At 42.4% G+C, this 14970-nt stretch overlaps 1 protein-coding gene across 3 annotated transcripts in view; it reads right to left on the reverse strand.

Moving 5' to 3' along the window:
* The window catches only part of PCCA (propionyl-CoA carboxylase subunit alpha), a 331849-nt gene that overhangs the window by 30405 nt on the left and 286474 nt on the right, over window positions 1-14970 (reverse strand). The window contains exon 22 of one of the 3 annotated variants that reach the window (XM_031466270.2): window positions 13088-13517. The exons of the other annotated variants lie outside the window; for them this stretch is intronic. Coding sequence (XP_031322130.1) covers window positions 13275-13517 — 243 coding nt within the window. The 3' untranslated portion in view covers window positions 13088-13274. Of the gene's footprint in view, window positions 1-13087; window positions 13518-14970 lie in introns of those variants that run through there. 3 annotated transcript variants of the gene reach the window in all.

A 14970-nucleotide genomic window follows, 5' to 3' on the forward strand; every position in this document is an offset into this window, starting at 1 on the left:
AGGACTCTGTGGGGCCCTCCTGGGTACAAAAGCCCCTCCACATTCCCCGTTTGTTGTAGAAAAAGGTTTTAGTCTGCTAGGACTTCCTTGAGTTGCAAAGAGCAGACTGAAGCAATTACTAATTCGGAAAGTGAGGGAATGCAGAAACAAAAGAAAAGCAGTCAAGCAAGAAAAGTAATGACAGGTTAAACAATAGTTCAGCAATAAACCAGAGTCCTGGTTCGTTCTCAAGGGATATACATAACAATCTGACACGTATCTTCGAGTGTTCTGCAGAAACGAAGACCCCCATCCAGGTTGAAGATGGTGACTACATGCTGACCAGGAGCACAAAGACCCCAGACTGGCTGAAACCAGAAGGTTGATGATTAAGATTCCTGAAACATCACCCTGTTACCTCATCATGAACCAATCAAAAGAAAAGTACACAGCTGCAACCCACACCCAAAATGTTGCTTTTAAAAACCTTCCCCTGAAAGCCATCAGGGAGTTTGAGTCTTTTGAGCATTAGCTGCCCTTTCTCCTTGCTTGAAACCCCACAATAAACGCTGTACTTTCCTTCACTACAATCTGGTGTCAGTAGATTGGCTTTGCTGCACAGCAGGCGAGCGGACCTGGGTTTGGTTCAGCAACAAAACAAAACCTGCTGACACCTTGATCTTGGACTTCCAGATTCCAGAATTGTGAGGAAATAAAGTTCTGCTATTTAAGCTACCCAGTCTATGGTTTTGTGTTATTGCAGTCTGAGCTAGTAATCTTGCTCACAGAACGAACACCTTTAATGTACCTTCTGTATATATTCAGTCTTGCCTACTTGATGTTTCAAAGTTTTAGAAGTGGTTTGGTGTCTACAGTTACTCTCTCATTAATTTTTCTTTGGCCTCAATGTAGTTGTCCCTGAGTTATATCATATACTTTATTAGAAGGGTGAGATTAGGGAAAGAAACATGTTAACATAGGTGGAAGGACTCTCCGGTTCCCTAAGTAAACTTCTGAGGTTGAAGAATAGCACTGGGCTCAAAGTATCTTCTGGAGATGGGTTCTCTTTAAATGTGTACACATTGTAGATGGACTGAAACCAGGCATAACTACCTAATATCTTGGCAACTGGAGGAGTATTCATTTGATCTCTTGGTTTATTAAAAGCTATGGGGAAGCTAAAAAGTCCTAGAAAAGTTGGCAAGGTAACTTCAAATGGAATGCATATGTTATTAAACAAATGTGTTAAGTATAAATTCCTTGAAAAGAAACTTTAACATTAAAAAATTATAATATATCCAAAGGAGAATGCTAGACTCAACAAAGGACAACACACATAGTGCTCGATCACTGTTGCCTTTGGTCTGGTATCTGCAAGAGGAAATGATACACTGAACAACTGTGACTTTTATTTAACTTTCAACCTCATTAGAATATGGAGAGTCTGGTAACTCCATTTGTTTTAAAATCAATCACCTCAATCTGAAGGAGGTCCCGGGAGAAAATGGACTGAACCAGAACTGTTTAGCTCTTCTCCTGGACAGAACTTCATTCTTGCCAAATTTCTTCTTTCAGTTAACTTCAGAGGAGACCTGAGACCTAGAGTGATCTGAGGATGAGTTTCAAATATTGTCTGTCTTATTTTTTTAAGTGAATCTGTTACTCATTCCCTCCAAATGACAGAAGCATGATTTAAATGAATATTCCTTTAAAACTTTATGTTTGAGGAGACTCTTAATTTGGGGACAATAAACACTAGCCTCTCTAGTAAAGTCTCAGGACACCTGTGAATCAGAAACATACAAAATATTTTTTTCTTGGCTTCTGTGTTGTTTTGAAAATCATCATCTGTGAAAGAAAAAACTTACTTACAATGTCAAATATATTTAAATTTTGTTTATGTCAGGAAGTATGACAAAGTTCACATGAGCTTCGGTCTTATTTTTGTCACTCAACGTGATGGGACAAAGTGCTTCTCTGTGGCAAAGTGCTCTGCAGTGGAAGCGTCGCAGCAAGGAGCTTCGGGCTACCTCGGGGACGCTGGTCACCACACTCTCTACCACGAGAGGGCACGACACAAAAGGCTGGAGCCAACTGCACTAAAATGTTACTTGTCCCAATATGAAAGTCTGTCCTGTGGCACCCTGCAGGCTTGCCTATCATCCTGCCAAATAAAGGAGGTCACCTAGTACCGGAAAAGGCGAGGATGAAGCCGCGTGGCCTAGAAATAGTGGTGCCTGGGCCAGAAAAAAATCGGACCATTTTCTCTGTCAAACATTAGAAGTCATCATCATCAGAATTACAAGTATTTCATTAACATCTTATATCCCAGGGAATATGCCATTTATTTCTGCCCAACATCCCAATGGAACGACAACTGTCTTCCAGGGCAAGAAGCTCGAGTTTCTCTAGTATGTGAACACCGATGCCGACAAAGGAAAAAATCTTATTTTCTAAGCCTCTTTTGGGAACAGCAAAGGCTACTGATATTTTAGAATTGGTGAAGCAGTTCTACCTGAGCAATGGGAAAAAGAACTCTGAGTGCTCTATGCACAGACTGCACACCTGTGATTTCTCCTACCTGTCACCCCAACTCATGGTTTTCTCTAACATCATGAATTGACAGCAATCATTCTGCCCACAATGCTGACGGAAGCCTTGCTGGCTATCACTGCTAAGTTCTTAGAACCAGAGAATTGAGTCAGTGCCTTGTTAAAAGGTTTTGACAAGGTGTAGGGGCAAAATACAACTTTTTCCTCTACGATAAAGAATATGCTAACATAATAGGGCTGAATCTTTAAACTACTCCCATCCCAGAAATATCACTGTGAAACAGTTCAACAGGGAGGAGTGAATTTTCAAACATACTTAAAGAAAACAGTTGGTAACAGGCTATTATTCAGCCATAAAAAGGAATGGAGTACTTATCTATGGTACAACAGACGAATCATAAAATATATTACATGAAGTGAAGGAAGTCAAACACAAAAAAGTCACGTTATATGATTCCATTTATATGAAACATCTGGAATAGCAAAATCCAGAGACAGAAAGCAGACCAGTGGTCACAGTGTCTGGGGGGAGAGAGGAACGAGGAGTGACTGCTTAGAGGGCAGACAGTGCCCTTTGGGGTGACGAAATCGTCCTGGGAGTATGTAGAGGTGACAACACTGTTAATGCACTAAATGCCACTGAATGGTACGTTTCAACAGGGTTAATGATTAATTTTGTTATGTAAATTTTAACTCAATTTTTAAAAAAGAATACATTTGGCCACAGAATGTTATAAAGCTTTCATCTGAAAGCTCTTCAGTTATGAGTATGTATGCCACTAACTGATTTGTGGCTGGCCTTTCTCCTTCCTTTTTTATATGTCTTCACCAAAAGACAGTAATAACCTCTGTGTGGTAGGGATCATAGTGTCCCTACAGAGAAGACACTCAATTTTATAGGTGAAAAAAGAAAAGAATCTATCATGTTCTTGGCCAAAAAAGATTTTTTATACATGTCTGTACCAGCAAGAGGAGGCAAAAAAGTGGCTAACTACAAAAAGTTCCAGCACTGAAGCATGAGATTCCATGAGCCTCAAACCTGACAATTTCTCTTACAGAGAAATTTATGAGGTCTTGGAAACCTGGAAAAATTCTTTTGAAAATCTCTTTCTGCCCAGACATCATTGAAATTTAGACAGAGGTTCATATTCTTTTTCTTGCTGACAGTATCAGTAATGCTCACCTTGCAGAGATGACCTCACTGACAGGAGAACAAAGGAAACATCTTGGCATGAATTTAATTTGAAGACTCTTAGAGAGTCAGTTTCTTGACAGAAGCCTGGAAAAGTCCTGGCTACTCTGACTATATCTGCTACCTCACGCCTGGGTAAGTCAGCACATGTTGCCACTAAAATAAAAAAAAATTTAATTGACTGAGTGTCAAAGAAGACGGAGAGACTATACAGCTTCGCTATTCCACAATATTAACTTCTTATTCCAGCTTCTCAGATATGTACTTCAAAGCCAAAATCAGGTTAACTTTGTTTTATTTGCATAATTTTTCATATTTTATTTTCATTAATTTTTAAACTCAAATAATGTGAAAAAAGTAACAATTTTTTGCAAAGATAATATTTATCTTTTATGAAAATGTAATCAATTTCCAGTGCAACAAAGTAAGTTGTACATCCTGATAATGTAACTTCTATGACTATCAAATACTGTGATTCCTCCCCCGCCCCCTGTGCTCCACTTTTCTGTTTTTCTTGGCATTGTGTAAATTAGGGGAGAGAGGACTGTGGAATTCAGAGACAAAAAGAGACTCCACAAACCCTGAGAGACAAAACACACCACCCCTGCTTCCAGCTCCCCATGAGACCTCGTGCTGTCAGATTTCCACCTTGGGATCCCATGATCCGAGAATTCAATCCTAGAACTCAAGTTGCCAACCCTTGTAGTTTCCTACATTACTCAGCTTCATGGCTCCACGGCTGTGTTCGGGGCATCATCTCCTTCTAGAATATCCTCCCCATTTTCCTCTGCTTGGCTGACTCACACTTTAAGTCTCGGTTGAGGTGTCAGCAAGTCAGGAGCCTTCCCCAAACCCCACTTTCTGGCCCCCACGGCAGCCTGGTTGTCTGTCTGTCTTACCTACCATATTATGTTGAAATTCCTTTACCAGACAAACACCACTCTAACCAAGTAATCGAAGTAGTGGCACTAGCAATGGGAAAAACAGAAACGAGCCCCTCATCCTGATGTGAGACGCTGAGACAGACAAGCATCTCTTCTGTGCTATTCCTACCAAAATGTGTAACTTAATCTGATGAGGAGGAAACACCAGACAAATCTAAATTGAGGCACACGTGACAAAATAAATGGTCTGTCTTAAAAAATGTAAAGGTAACCAAAGGCAAAGAAAGGCTGAGGAACTGTTCTAGACTAAAGGAGACTAAAAGACATGAAAACTAAATGTAACATGTGATTCTGAGTTATATCCTGGACCAGAAAAAGACAACATTTTTTCTTGTACTATAAAAGACTGGAAAAATATGGAAGGCATGTAGGTAAGGCCACAATGCTGTATCAGTGTTAATTTTCTGCCCTGTGGTTATATAAGGAAGTGTTGTCTTATCCTTGGAAAATACACACCAGTATTGTTAGCAACTTAGTAAAATGGTGCAGAGAAAAATAATTATACAGAGAGAATGAGAGAACACAATAAAGCGACCATGATAAAATTTAACATGTGAGGAATTGATAAAACTATATGGACATCATTTGTACTATTTTCACAACTTTTCCAAAAGACTTAAGTTACATCAAGATAAGTTTAAAAAATTTTAAAGTACAAAAACCAAAAGAAAAATTTCCTTTGAGATGAGAGGAATAAACTGTGGGATTAGAAAAGTATGCACTGTGTTCAGGGTAGATGAGAAACCCTGCAGTAATTACTTTTAAAGCAAAATCAGTGGTTACACAGAGTGCTAATTGGAAGTTGGCACAATTCCAGGTCACCAACACTATCTCCCAAATTAACCCAACAAACTGGACAGCAGAGCAGTAAAAGATATTTTCTTTATTGTGCAGTCATAAACGAGAAGCAAGAACACTGTGAACAGTGCTGAGCTATCTGCCTGCTTGACAAATAAATATTTTTCTCATCGTCTTCACGAACTAAAAAACCCATCACTCCCTTAAAGGCAATCGTCCTACAAATACCCTACACAGAATACAAGACAACACACTGCACGAGGACTACAACTGGTGTCTAGTGACGCTCACCGCCGGCAGCGGTGTCACGTCCGTGGGGCTGGTCATCTCAGAGAGTTAGCATTCTCTGTCACAGGATTAAATGTACTGGCCACAGGGCTCTGAAACACGGCGGGAGAAGACTTTGTGCCCGCTGCCAAATGCTGACCACGACGTCCGGGGGAGATGAAGGCGGAGAGGCAAGGCGCAGGGCCAGGCAGAACGTGGAGGCTGGTGAGGGCTGAGAGAGGTGCCAGGGATCAGGAGGGAGCTCTCCATAAACACCTCCAGGAAGGGAAAGAACTGACTTCTTGGCCCAGCCACGGAAGACAGATTTCAACCCAGCATACGGGAATGGTTTCTAACAGGGCTCTCTGACAGCAGAACAGGCGGCCCTGTGGTGGGCTCGCCTCTCCCCGCCTCTTCACGCACTACCAGGACGCGGCCCATTACATCGCCCAGGCTAGGCCCAGAAACACGGAGGTCAGCTTTCCCATGGCAGCATCCCCGGCCTCTGCCCACCAGATGTCAAAGCACCCCCTGCAGCTGCGACAGCCTAAACTGTCTCTAGACATTGCCAGATGTCCCTTGGAGGACACAGCTGCCCCCAGCTGAGGCACTCCTAGTGGCAAGCTTCACTGAGTCTCTGTGTGAAGAAAACAAAATACCGCAGAATTTCAGAGGGAAGGGCCTAAGGTAGTCAGAGGAGGACTTATGGGGAAGATGGGATTTGAGATCAGCCTTGGAGTAAGAGTGAAATAATTCCGATGAAGCAGAGGTGACAGTGAGCTTTCTTGGACAGGGATGGTATGATTCAGGTGTGGAGGAGGCAGGAAAGAACAGACTGTCACAGGATCGCGAGGAAGCCAGCCGGCTGTCCAAGCAGAAAGGTTCCTCAGCAGATAAGGCTAGAAGTATCTGTCAAGTTGTAATGTCCTGAAGGAGTCTCCCATCTAAATTCAAGGTTGCCTGGGTTGGCGTCTCCAACTATCCATGTCATAGGAAAGTTAATGTTGAATGTGGTCCTGGAAGAGACAATGCTCTGGGAGAAAGATGGGGTGCTGGAGAGCTGGGCAACACACCACATCATCTCCTCCTCCTCTTTCAGAAATGTTTCAAGTTTGCTTTCTTATCTGCCATTGCCCTCCACGTCTGAATGACACAGAACTGACTCTCATCTTAAAGCCTACTTTAAAAAGCAGCTGAAAGCAAGCAAGTGGGCAGTGGGGAAGGAGGAAAACATCACTCTCCAGGCACAGAGCTGAAACGCATCCTGTTTCCTGAAAGACGGCAGAATATGAACATTCTGCAAAACTCAAGCAACACTCATGCCAAGACGGTTGGGATCTGCACGTGTGAGGGTGACCAATACCTCAGCCTTTATTTTGGTTGGTTCTATGTATCCAAACCTGGACCATGGGAGGGTTTTCTCAAGTCACACTGGGAGAGTGAGAGAACTGGGGCTGTGGCACTGAAACTGTGCCCCACTGAGTTAATGTCAGCCGATGCCAACAGGAGCTCCTGAGCTGCTCTTGCAGAGCAACAGACAGGGCAACAGCGTGCTCCCTCTGCTTATAAACTGCCTTCCTTGATTAAGTTCACTTCAGTTATTTCTCCTTTCTTTTTTTCCCTCTTAAACTGCACAGCTTCCCAGCTTCAGGCGGCCCAGTTGTTTTACAGGAACTTGGAGTCAGCTCACCTTTCCCCCTGCCTCCAAGCACCTTTCCATACGCCTAAGACCACCCTGCTCACCCCATAAATATCCCAAGCCCCTCACCTTCAAGGGGGATGGATCTGAGGCTTGTCTTCCTATGTCCTCGCTAGGCTACCTCGTGAATAAACACTTTTCTCGACGTCTCAGCATTTGGCTTGCTGCTCATCAGGCAAGCGGACCTGGTTCAGGAACAGTATCTGTGTGTACATGTAGGGGGTGGAGGAGAGGCGCAGAGTTTGATCAAGGCTGGTGTTAGCCTTAAGAGCCAAGTGACTTTCAGTGGGTCAGTTCTCCTCTTGGTATGTGGCTCAGGTGTACTGAGAAGGGCTCAGGAAAGGCTCTGCTCAGAGGGTCTGATGGAACCCTGAAGGGGATGCAGCAGGGCAGGCACCCAAGGCACCCTGTGTCCAACCAAGAGGCCTCTGGAGGTCTGCGAATGCCAGGAAGGTCCCCGCCCACGGTTGGAAGCCCAAGGGGGCCGGCCCCAGGGCACTTCATTTGTTCACTCAGCTGTGTGAGACAGCAGACACCCTTCTGCTGACTCGACTATTTTCTGCTGTTTAGAAAAATGACCATCTATTTGAGCAGTTACTGAGGAGCAGGAAACTGCTGGCTTTTTGTAAGAAACACATCGAACCCCCTTCTCGCCAAGCAAATGAACCTTCTCTAAGTAATTCTTCCCCTGCATCCAAAAACCTTCTGAAACGGGACCTCCAGTTGACCTTGCCGGGTGCTCGCTCCTGCCTCACTCTGCAGAGCCATCAGCGCTTCCGCTTAGTCTTTTAAGGGGGATGAGAAGCCATCTGACCCCCCGCCACTTAAGACTCATATTCACTAAAATATTTTTATTTAAAAAAATTGGGAGAAAGACACCAAAATATTTTCATTTAGAGGAGACTGAAAATAAAAGCGTTACAAATGCAAATGAGTTTGTACAACTGGAGGGCTTTCAATCCCGGCCTCCCGCTGAGCCAGCCGCTAAACTGCAGCACCTTCTGCCAAGCATCGCGCATTAAACGGAGGCGCTTTCTCGAGGGCTAAGATAAAGTTATTAAGAGTGTGAGCTTTGGCCATTATTTCACAATTGAGTTAACCTCTATCCCAAGGGCAACATTTTGCAGCTGTTTGCAGTGAGTCAGTACTTTCTTTTCAGTCTTTCCTTTTTTCTTTCATTCTTTTTTCCTTCTATTTGGGTAAATTACCCATTACATTTTTGCTTGTGACTAGAGGCATAAGCACAAAGTTTGGGTCTGCTTCTTGCTGCTTTGAATCTCTGCTGCTTTTTAAAAGGCAGAAATGGAAAGAGCTGAGTCACGTGATGTTAACTCATTCGAATTAAAAGTTACAAAACAGTTGACAGATAAGCCGTTCACACACAAAATAAGCCGCAGTGCCACTTGAAAGGTGATTGAAAACATCACTTTTCAGATGGGATTTACTGGTTACGTTTATAATTTAGCCTCACAACATACATTTCTTTCCCCTAGATTAGCAATATTTGCTTGTCAAGGCTACTTGGCACAATCTGGGCCAAGCATGCAAAACAGACCCATCACAGGAGTGATTATTTCTCACAACGTTTGGGATCATACAGACGAGTGGTTCTCAAGCAGGGTCCTCTGACCAGCAACGTGAGCGAGACGTGCAGACTTGGGGGCCTCACCCCAGGCTGAAGGCACGAGGAGTTCTGAGGGTGGGGCCGGGCTGCCTGTGGTCTAACAGGGCCTTGAGGTGGTTCAGTGAGTGGCCCAGAGGGCTCCGGCCCCGGCAGCCTGGGCCCTCATCTCTCTCTCTTCAGCAGTAAAACTGAGACAAGGATAGTAACCTATCTTACAAGATTGCTATGAGGAGTAAACTAGCTAATAAGTATAAAATATTTATAGTGGTTGCCTGGGGCTGGCGGTGAGAGCAGGGATTGGCTGCAAACAGGAAGAAAGGAACTTTGGGGGTGATGGAAATGTTCAAAAACTAGATTGCGGTGATGGTTGCACAACTCTATAAATTTGCCAAAAATCATTAACTTGTAATTTACCGGGGGGGGGGTAAATGTTACTGATTGTAAAGTAGACTTCAATAAAACTTTAGAATGTTTAGACGGGTGCCTCGTTCATAGCATCAGATGATGGTTCTTATCATTTAAGCCATTCAAACAGACTTATCAAATGTACATGTTCTAAAAGGAGCTAATCTTTCAAAGTGTGAGGGTCTTATTCTGCTTTAATGTCATGAATGGAATCTGTTACTGATTCAAAAAATAAATAAGGCCTATGGCAATTATTCTTAACATGAAGACTGAACAGATGGAAAAAATGATAGTAATGCCACAGTAATATGTCAGTGGCAAACTGATACATAACCAATTCCATTATATAACTCCATGGATATCTCTTTCCTTTAAAAAAAAAGATGGGGGTATATATCTGCTCTGATTCATAACTGCCATCTCTATTTCAATAAGCAATGCCTTACCATAAGCTGTGTGGACTATGACACAGGGAGGAGAAGCAATGGGAGATCAAATCCAGAAAGAGATGGAGGTGGCTTTGGATAGAACCTTAGAAAACAACCACATTTTAGTGCCAGAACTATATATAAGTGGGCATTTAATAATATTTATTGATTTAGTTGACAATGTTGAATTTTTCCTGAATCCTGTGTTCCTGGAAAGCAGAAGGAGTTACAAAATGCTCCACTCTTCTGTGTCTGGTAATTGGCTAAAGGCCCACGCGAGTCAGGCAAGACTCACTGTCCGCTCTTCCCCATGACCCCATGAGACTCGCCATGACCCTTGTGTACCAGCCTCCATACCATGCAAACCTTTCCTTTTCTTTGAGATGCTCCTCATTAATAACCATCTCCCTCTTGCTTTGCCTGTAAAATTATCTTCTTGATTGTCCAGTGCTTTCTGTTTTGACACAATAAATATAATGAACAGGTTTGGCTGGCTTTTCTATCCATTCTTGGTTGACAGTGTTATTTGACACTTGACATTTTACAAAATTTGAGAATATCTACACATATGCACACACATACATATACCTTCATTAGCTTTTTAATCGTCTGCATTAGTGCTGGAGTACAAAAAAGAGAGGGTGAAATTAATCTGCACATACACATACCTACAACTAATCATCTAGGGCAGAGACAGCCACACTTTTTCTACAGAGCCAGACAGACAGTAAAGATTTTAGGCTTTGTATGTCATACTCTAGCATAACTACTCACCTCTGCCACAGTGGGAAAGCAGCCACAGAGAATACATAAATGAACAGCTATGACTATGTTCCAATAAAACTTCATTTGCAAAAGCAAGTGGTGCACTGCAGTTTGCCCCTGATCTAGGGCACTGCCTCCCGAAGGTATTCCAAGGAACACTACCCCTAGGGCTTCTTAATAGGTAATGTGAAAAAAAATAAAAGATGGGGGACAAGGAAATCACCCATGGTAAAGCAGATTTGGGGAACTAATTTGGGTAACAGGTTTCATTACTACAGCACTTCTCCACAACTTAAAAATGCTAATGTGCACCATGAATCTCCAAGAGATATCCCTTGCAAAATTTTTCAAAACCTGAAGTCAGAGAGTTATTGTTTCTTAAAAGTATTTTTTAATCTACAGAATTACTAATAAGCCAATATATGTATGTGTTTTAAACACTAACCATATTTTAAAAGTACCTACGTATTTGAAACATTTGGGTGGGGTCACCTTTCTGCAATGTATTGTATAATTCCTACTTACAGAAGTAGAAGACAGAGAACATAGCTTACTCTAATTGAGACAAGTTCCTATAAATCCTGCTACTGTGCTTCCTGTAAGATCACAGCTTTATGGGGGGACTCTGGGGGAGGGGAGAGGGTCTCTTTTACCAAGTCCATCGGAGTTCCAGGTATTATTTCTGTTCTCAGTTCTCTAGGCCATCCTGCTTCCTTCAATTCCTAATTTCAACAGTCCCAAGGCAACATCTCCTATGTTTACTACAAAATGAGTTTTAGGAAAGGTTAATACACACACAGAGAATAAAAGGATTCAGTGGTCAAAGTAAGTTGAGAAATACCGCATTCTATATTCCCTCTTGGAGATTCAAAATGAGTTATCAGTTTAGTAAAGATTGAGAAGTCTTAAAGTTGTTCAATTTAACCTGGCATTTCCCAAATCTATCTGAAATAGAATGTCTCCTTTGAAGTGCTACTACTGTTCACACTGCGTGGCAAGAGCAAAAGGCCCAGTCCATAAAACCCTTCCCGCTATCGCGAGAGCAATGGGGTGCAGGCGGTTTCTCCCTCCACTCACCCCCTTCCCTCCTCTTCACTCCCCGGCCCCTCTGCTTAGACTGCTGGATCTGACAGCAGCGCATCCTCTTCAGTTTTGCACTGACTGAGAGAAAGAGACAGTGAGCGAGAGGAAGGAACAGGAATGAGAGGAGGAGTAAGCCAGTGTGAAAGTTTCTCAAGTCTGTGTTTCTTAGAATGGCCCTAGGTCCTATCACCGCATTAAACAGCAATAAAAAATAAACCAAACCAAACCATACGTAACAAGAGTAACAGTAGTGACTTTCCAGAGGTAGTCACCAGAATCTCTGGGGGAGCCTCTTCGAAATGGATGCAGCTGGGCTCCACCCAGACCCAATATACTCCTGGGTTAAAATTTATAGTGAAAAACAAAACAACAACAGTTGTTTTCTGAGTTCTATGAGTTCATTTTGAGTTCCATCTGTCTACTGGATATCTGGTAATATCTGGAAGAAACTGAGTGGGCTCTCAAATTCTACATATGCCAAATGTATCTACAGGGGAAAAAAAAGAAAAATTCAAACATCTCCAATGATCTCTGTAACCTCAGGCTTTTATCTCGAGGATACTGAACACAGTGTTTAGACACTTCGAAGGGGGGTGCAGGAGTGATCCTAATACATCAAAAACTGGAGGTGCATTTTGATGAGTTTTTCTAGTCTTTCCTCAGTAAATGTAGTTTTCTATTTTTGGAGGACATGAGCACGAGCACACTGCTTATAGTGTCTGCGCACTTTCCGTAAGCTGGGTCAAAGTGTCAAGGGTTTCAGGACAGCCTCAATCAGTTCCTGCAGCCCACCGCGTATCTGCTATTGACTTAAAAAAGGGTCATAGTTCTTACAACTTCAGCATCAGGATCATAAACACAAATGACCACCTGAGACCACAGAGGGCCGGATATGAGCTACTTATAGTAAAACTGAACCAGAAACAAGAATAGCAGGAAAGCTGCCTATTTTCTTGTAGTGAAGTCCTTTGAAGTAAACTATTTATTAAACATTATATTACAGTGTTCAAGACAAAAATCTTTGAAGGCAGGTTATCCTACTCTGCACAGTGGCCCACTGCTAACGAATTGCTTCCTTTTCCTTTGGGTTTTGTTTATCCATTTGTGAAACTGAAACCTGGATTGTTTTCTCCCATCTATGAAACTAGCTGGCACCAAGCACCACTTCTGGCAATAATGTCGATCAATAGGGCATTAAAAACATACATCAACCCGTCACCTTCTCACCATCACAACAGAAAAAGCTGTGCTCATCAAGAAGCTGACATGTAAATAAAGTTCAGCAACTTCTCTAACATAGAAAACTAGGTTACCAGGAAGGATGAAGTAAAAAGACTGAAAATGGCGAGAATTCAAATAGGATTTCCTTTTTTATTTAAAAGCAGAACTTACCTACTGCATTCTCTATCTCATAACTATAAAAGAACATGCCTTTTTCAGCTAGCATTTTTCTACTCCTCAATAAAGCCCTCTAGATACACCAAGAGCAGCTTCATCTTAAAGAAATATTAAAGAGAAGAGAAAACAGGGAATATAATTTATTTTCCCAAACCGATCATTAACTTAAGAGTCTTTGCCTGGAGAAGGGGAAGCAGGAAGTGAAACTCCTGTGGGCCAGCACCTGAGCTAATACATCCTGATGCAATGGTCAAGCCTGGCCATTCACGAAGGAGCAGCGTCTCCAGCTCAGCACGTGCGGAGGAGAAAGGACAGCGGCATTGCTGGACATGTGACTGGATCGCTCTCTCCGTGGCTGGGAACGACGGGAAGCTTTTTAAAATCTAGAAATACATCAAAGGGCTGATGCAGATTAAACTCTGCTCTTTTTTTCCCTAAAAGGTTCACTTTTATTCCTAATATAAAGACTCAGATGGTATTTCTTTAGATCATAAAGCAAGTTGTACTTTTAATGATGGATTAAAAATTATAAAGGTAAAAGATGGCTTGTTCTCAGTGCTCTTTTTTTTTTTTTTTTTAAGTGATGAATGCAGGAAAAGACCAGTCTGGGCCAAATTTATCTCTTGCTGACCTTCAGGGATGTTGAGTAAGCCAAGCATGATGTTAGTACGAAGTCAAATTTGGATAATTTAGTCACTTTTGGTTAATTCTGTTATTAGACACAGATAATAAACAGAAAATAGCACCTATGACATACAGGTTTTAAAATAGTATGAATCTTCACTCTAAACTAGTGTAAACTGAAATACACTTATGCTCACACTGGTCTTTTGAAATCGAAAAGCTTGTTACATCAACTATCACTAAATGGATTAACACTTTCACAAAGGACAGAGTCAGCTGGGCTCCCTAAACAGCCCGGCGCCCTACAACCTTCCCTAGACCTGCCGCATCCCTAGCACCATCCTCCAGCCAGAGAGGCAGTGCTCTTCCCTTCTTCCGGGTCACCCTGGGTGCTTCACGTGGGCTCTCGGCCTGTCCTCCCCCTCAATGGAACCCCCTGCTGCATCAACTCTACTCTTTCTTCCTCTCCCCTGGCTCCTTCTCTTCAGCCTAAGAACAAGCTTGAGTCATCCCCAATAAGAAAATGAATTCTCCCTCAACTCCGAATCCCTGCCAGTGCCCCACTTCCGTGCCCACCCTGGTCTCCAACACCACCCTCCATTGTCCACGGTCACCCCATGTCTGCAGGGCGCTGTCACCCCGACCACTCTACCCAGCTGACAACCTAGCGGAGGCATCCACACACTAGATACTTCAGGGAAAAAGACCGTGTTCTAGAAATGTTCATATCCATAAATGTTCATAAATAATGTTCATAGAATGAAGAAACAGAGAACAAGTCACGCTGAGTGAGTTACAGATTCTAGACCTAAATTAGTGGCCCTTAGGAAACAGCTATGGCAACTAGAAAGTTCCCAGGGTTGTGTCTCATAAGGGTGAATAAAGCTTTACTCCTGGATGTAATATTTCCATAACACTAGTTAAATTTATTGAGTGATTACTTTGTGCCAGGAACTGTACCAAGTGTCATGCACGCATTCTCTCATTTCATTCTCTTACCAGCCAGTGAGGTAGATGGTGTTTTTACTGTTTTACTGACCAGGAAACTGGGCTTAGAGAGAGTAAATAAAACTAAGATCAAATAGTCAATAAATAAGTGTCTGTCTGACTTTAAACAGCAGATGTCCTCAATCACTACCCTGTGAATTACATTAAAAAAAACCAGACTTTATTTTTTAGAACACTTTTTTAGGTTTAAGTAAAATTAAGCAG

Source organism: Camelus dromedarius, chromosome 13 (assembly GCF_036321535.1).
Source record: "Camelus dromedarius isolate mCamDro1 chromosome 13, mCamDro1.pat, whole genome shotgun sequence".
NCBI classification, from domain to species: domain Eukaryota; kingdom Metazoa; phylum Chordata; class Mammalia; order Artiodactyla; family Camelidae; genus Camelus; species Camelus dromedarius.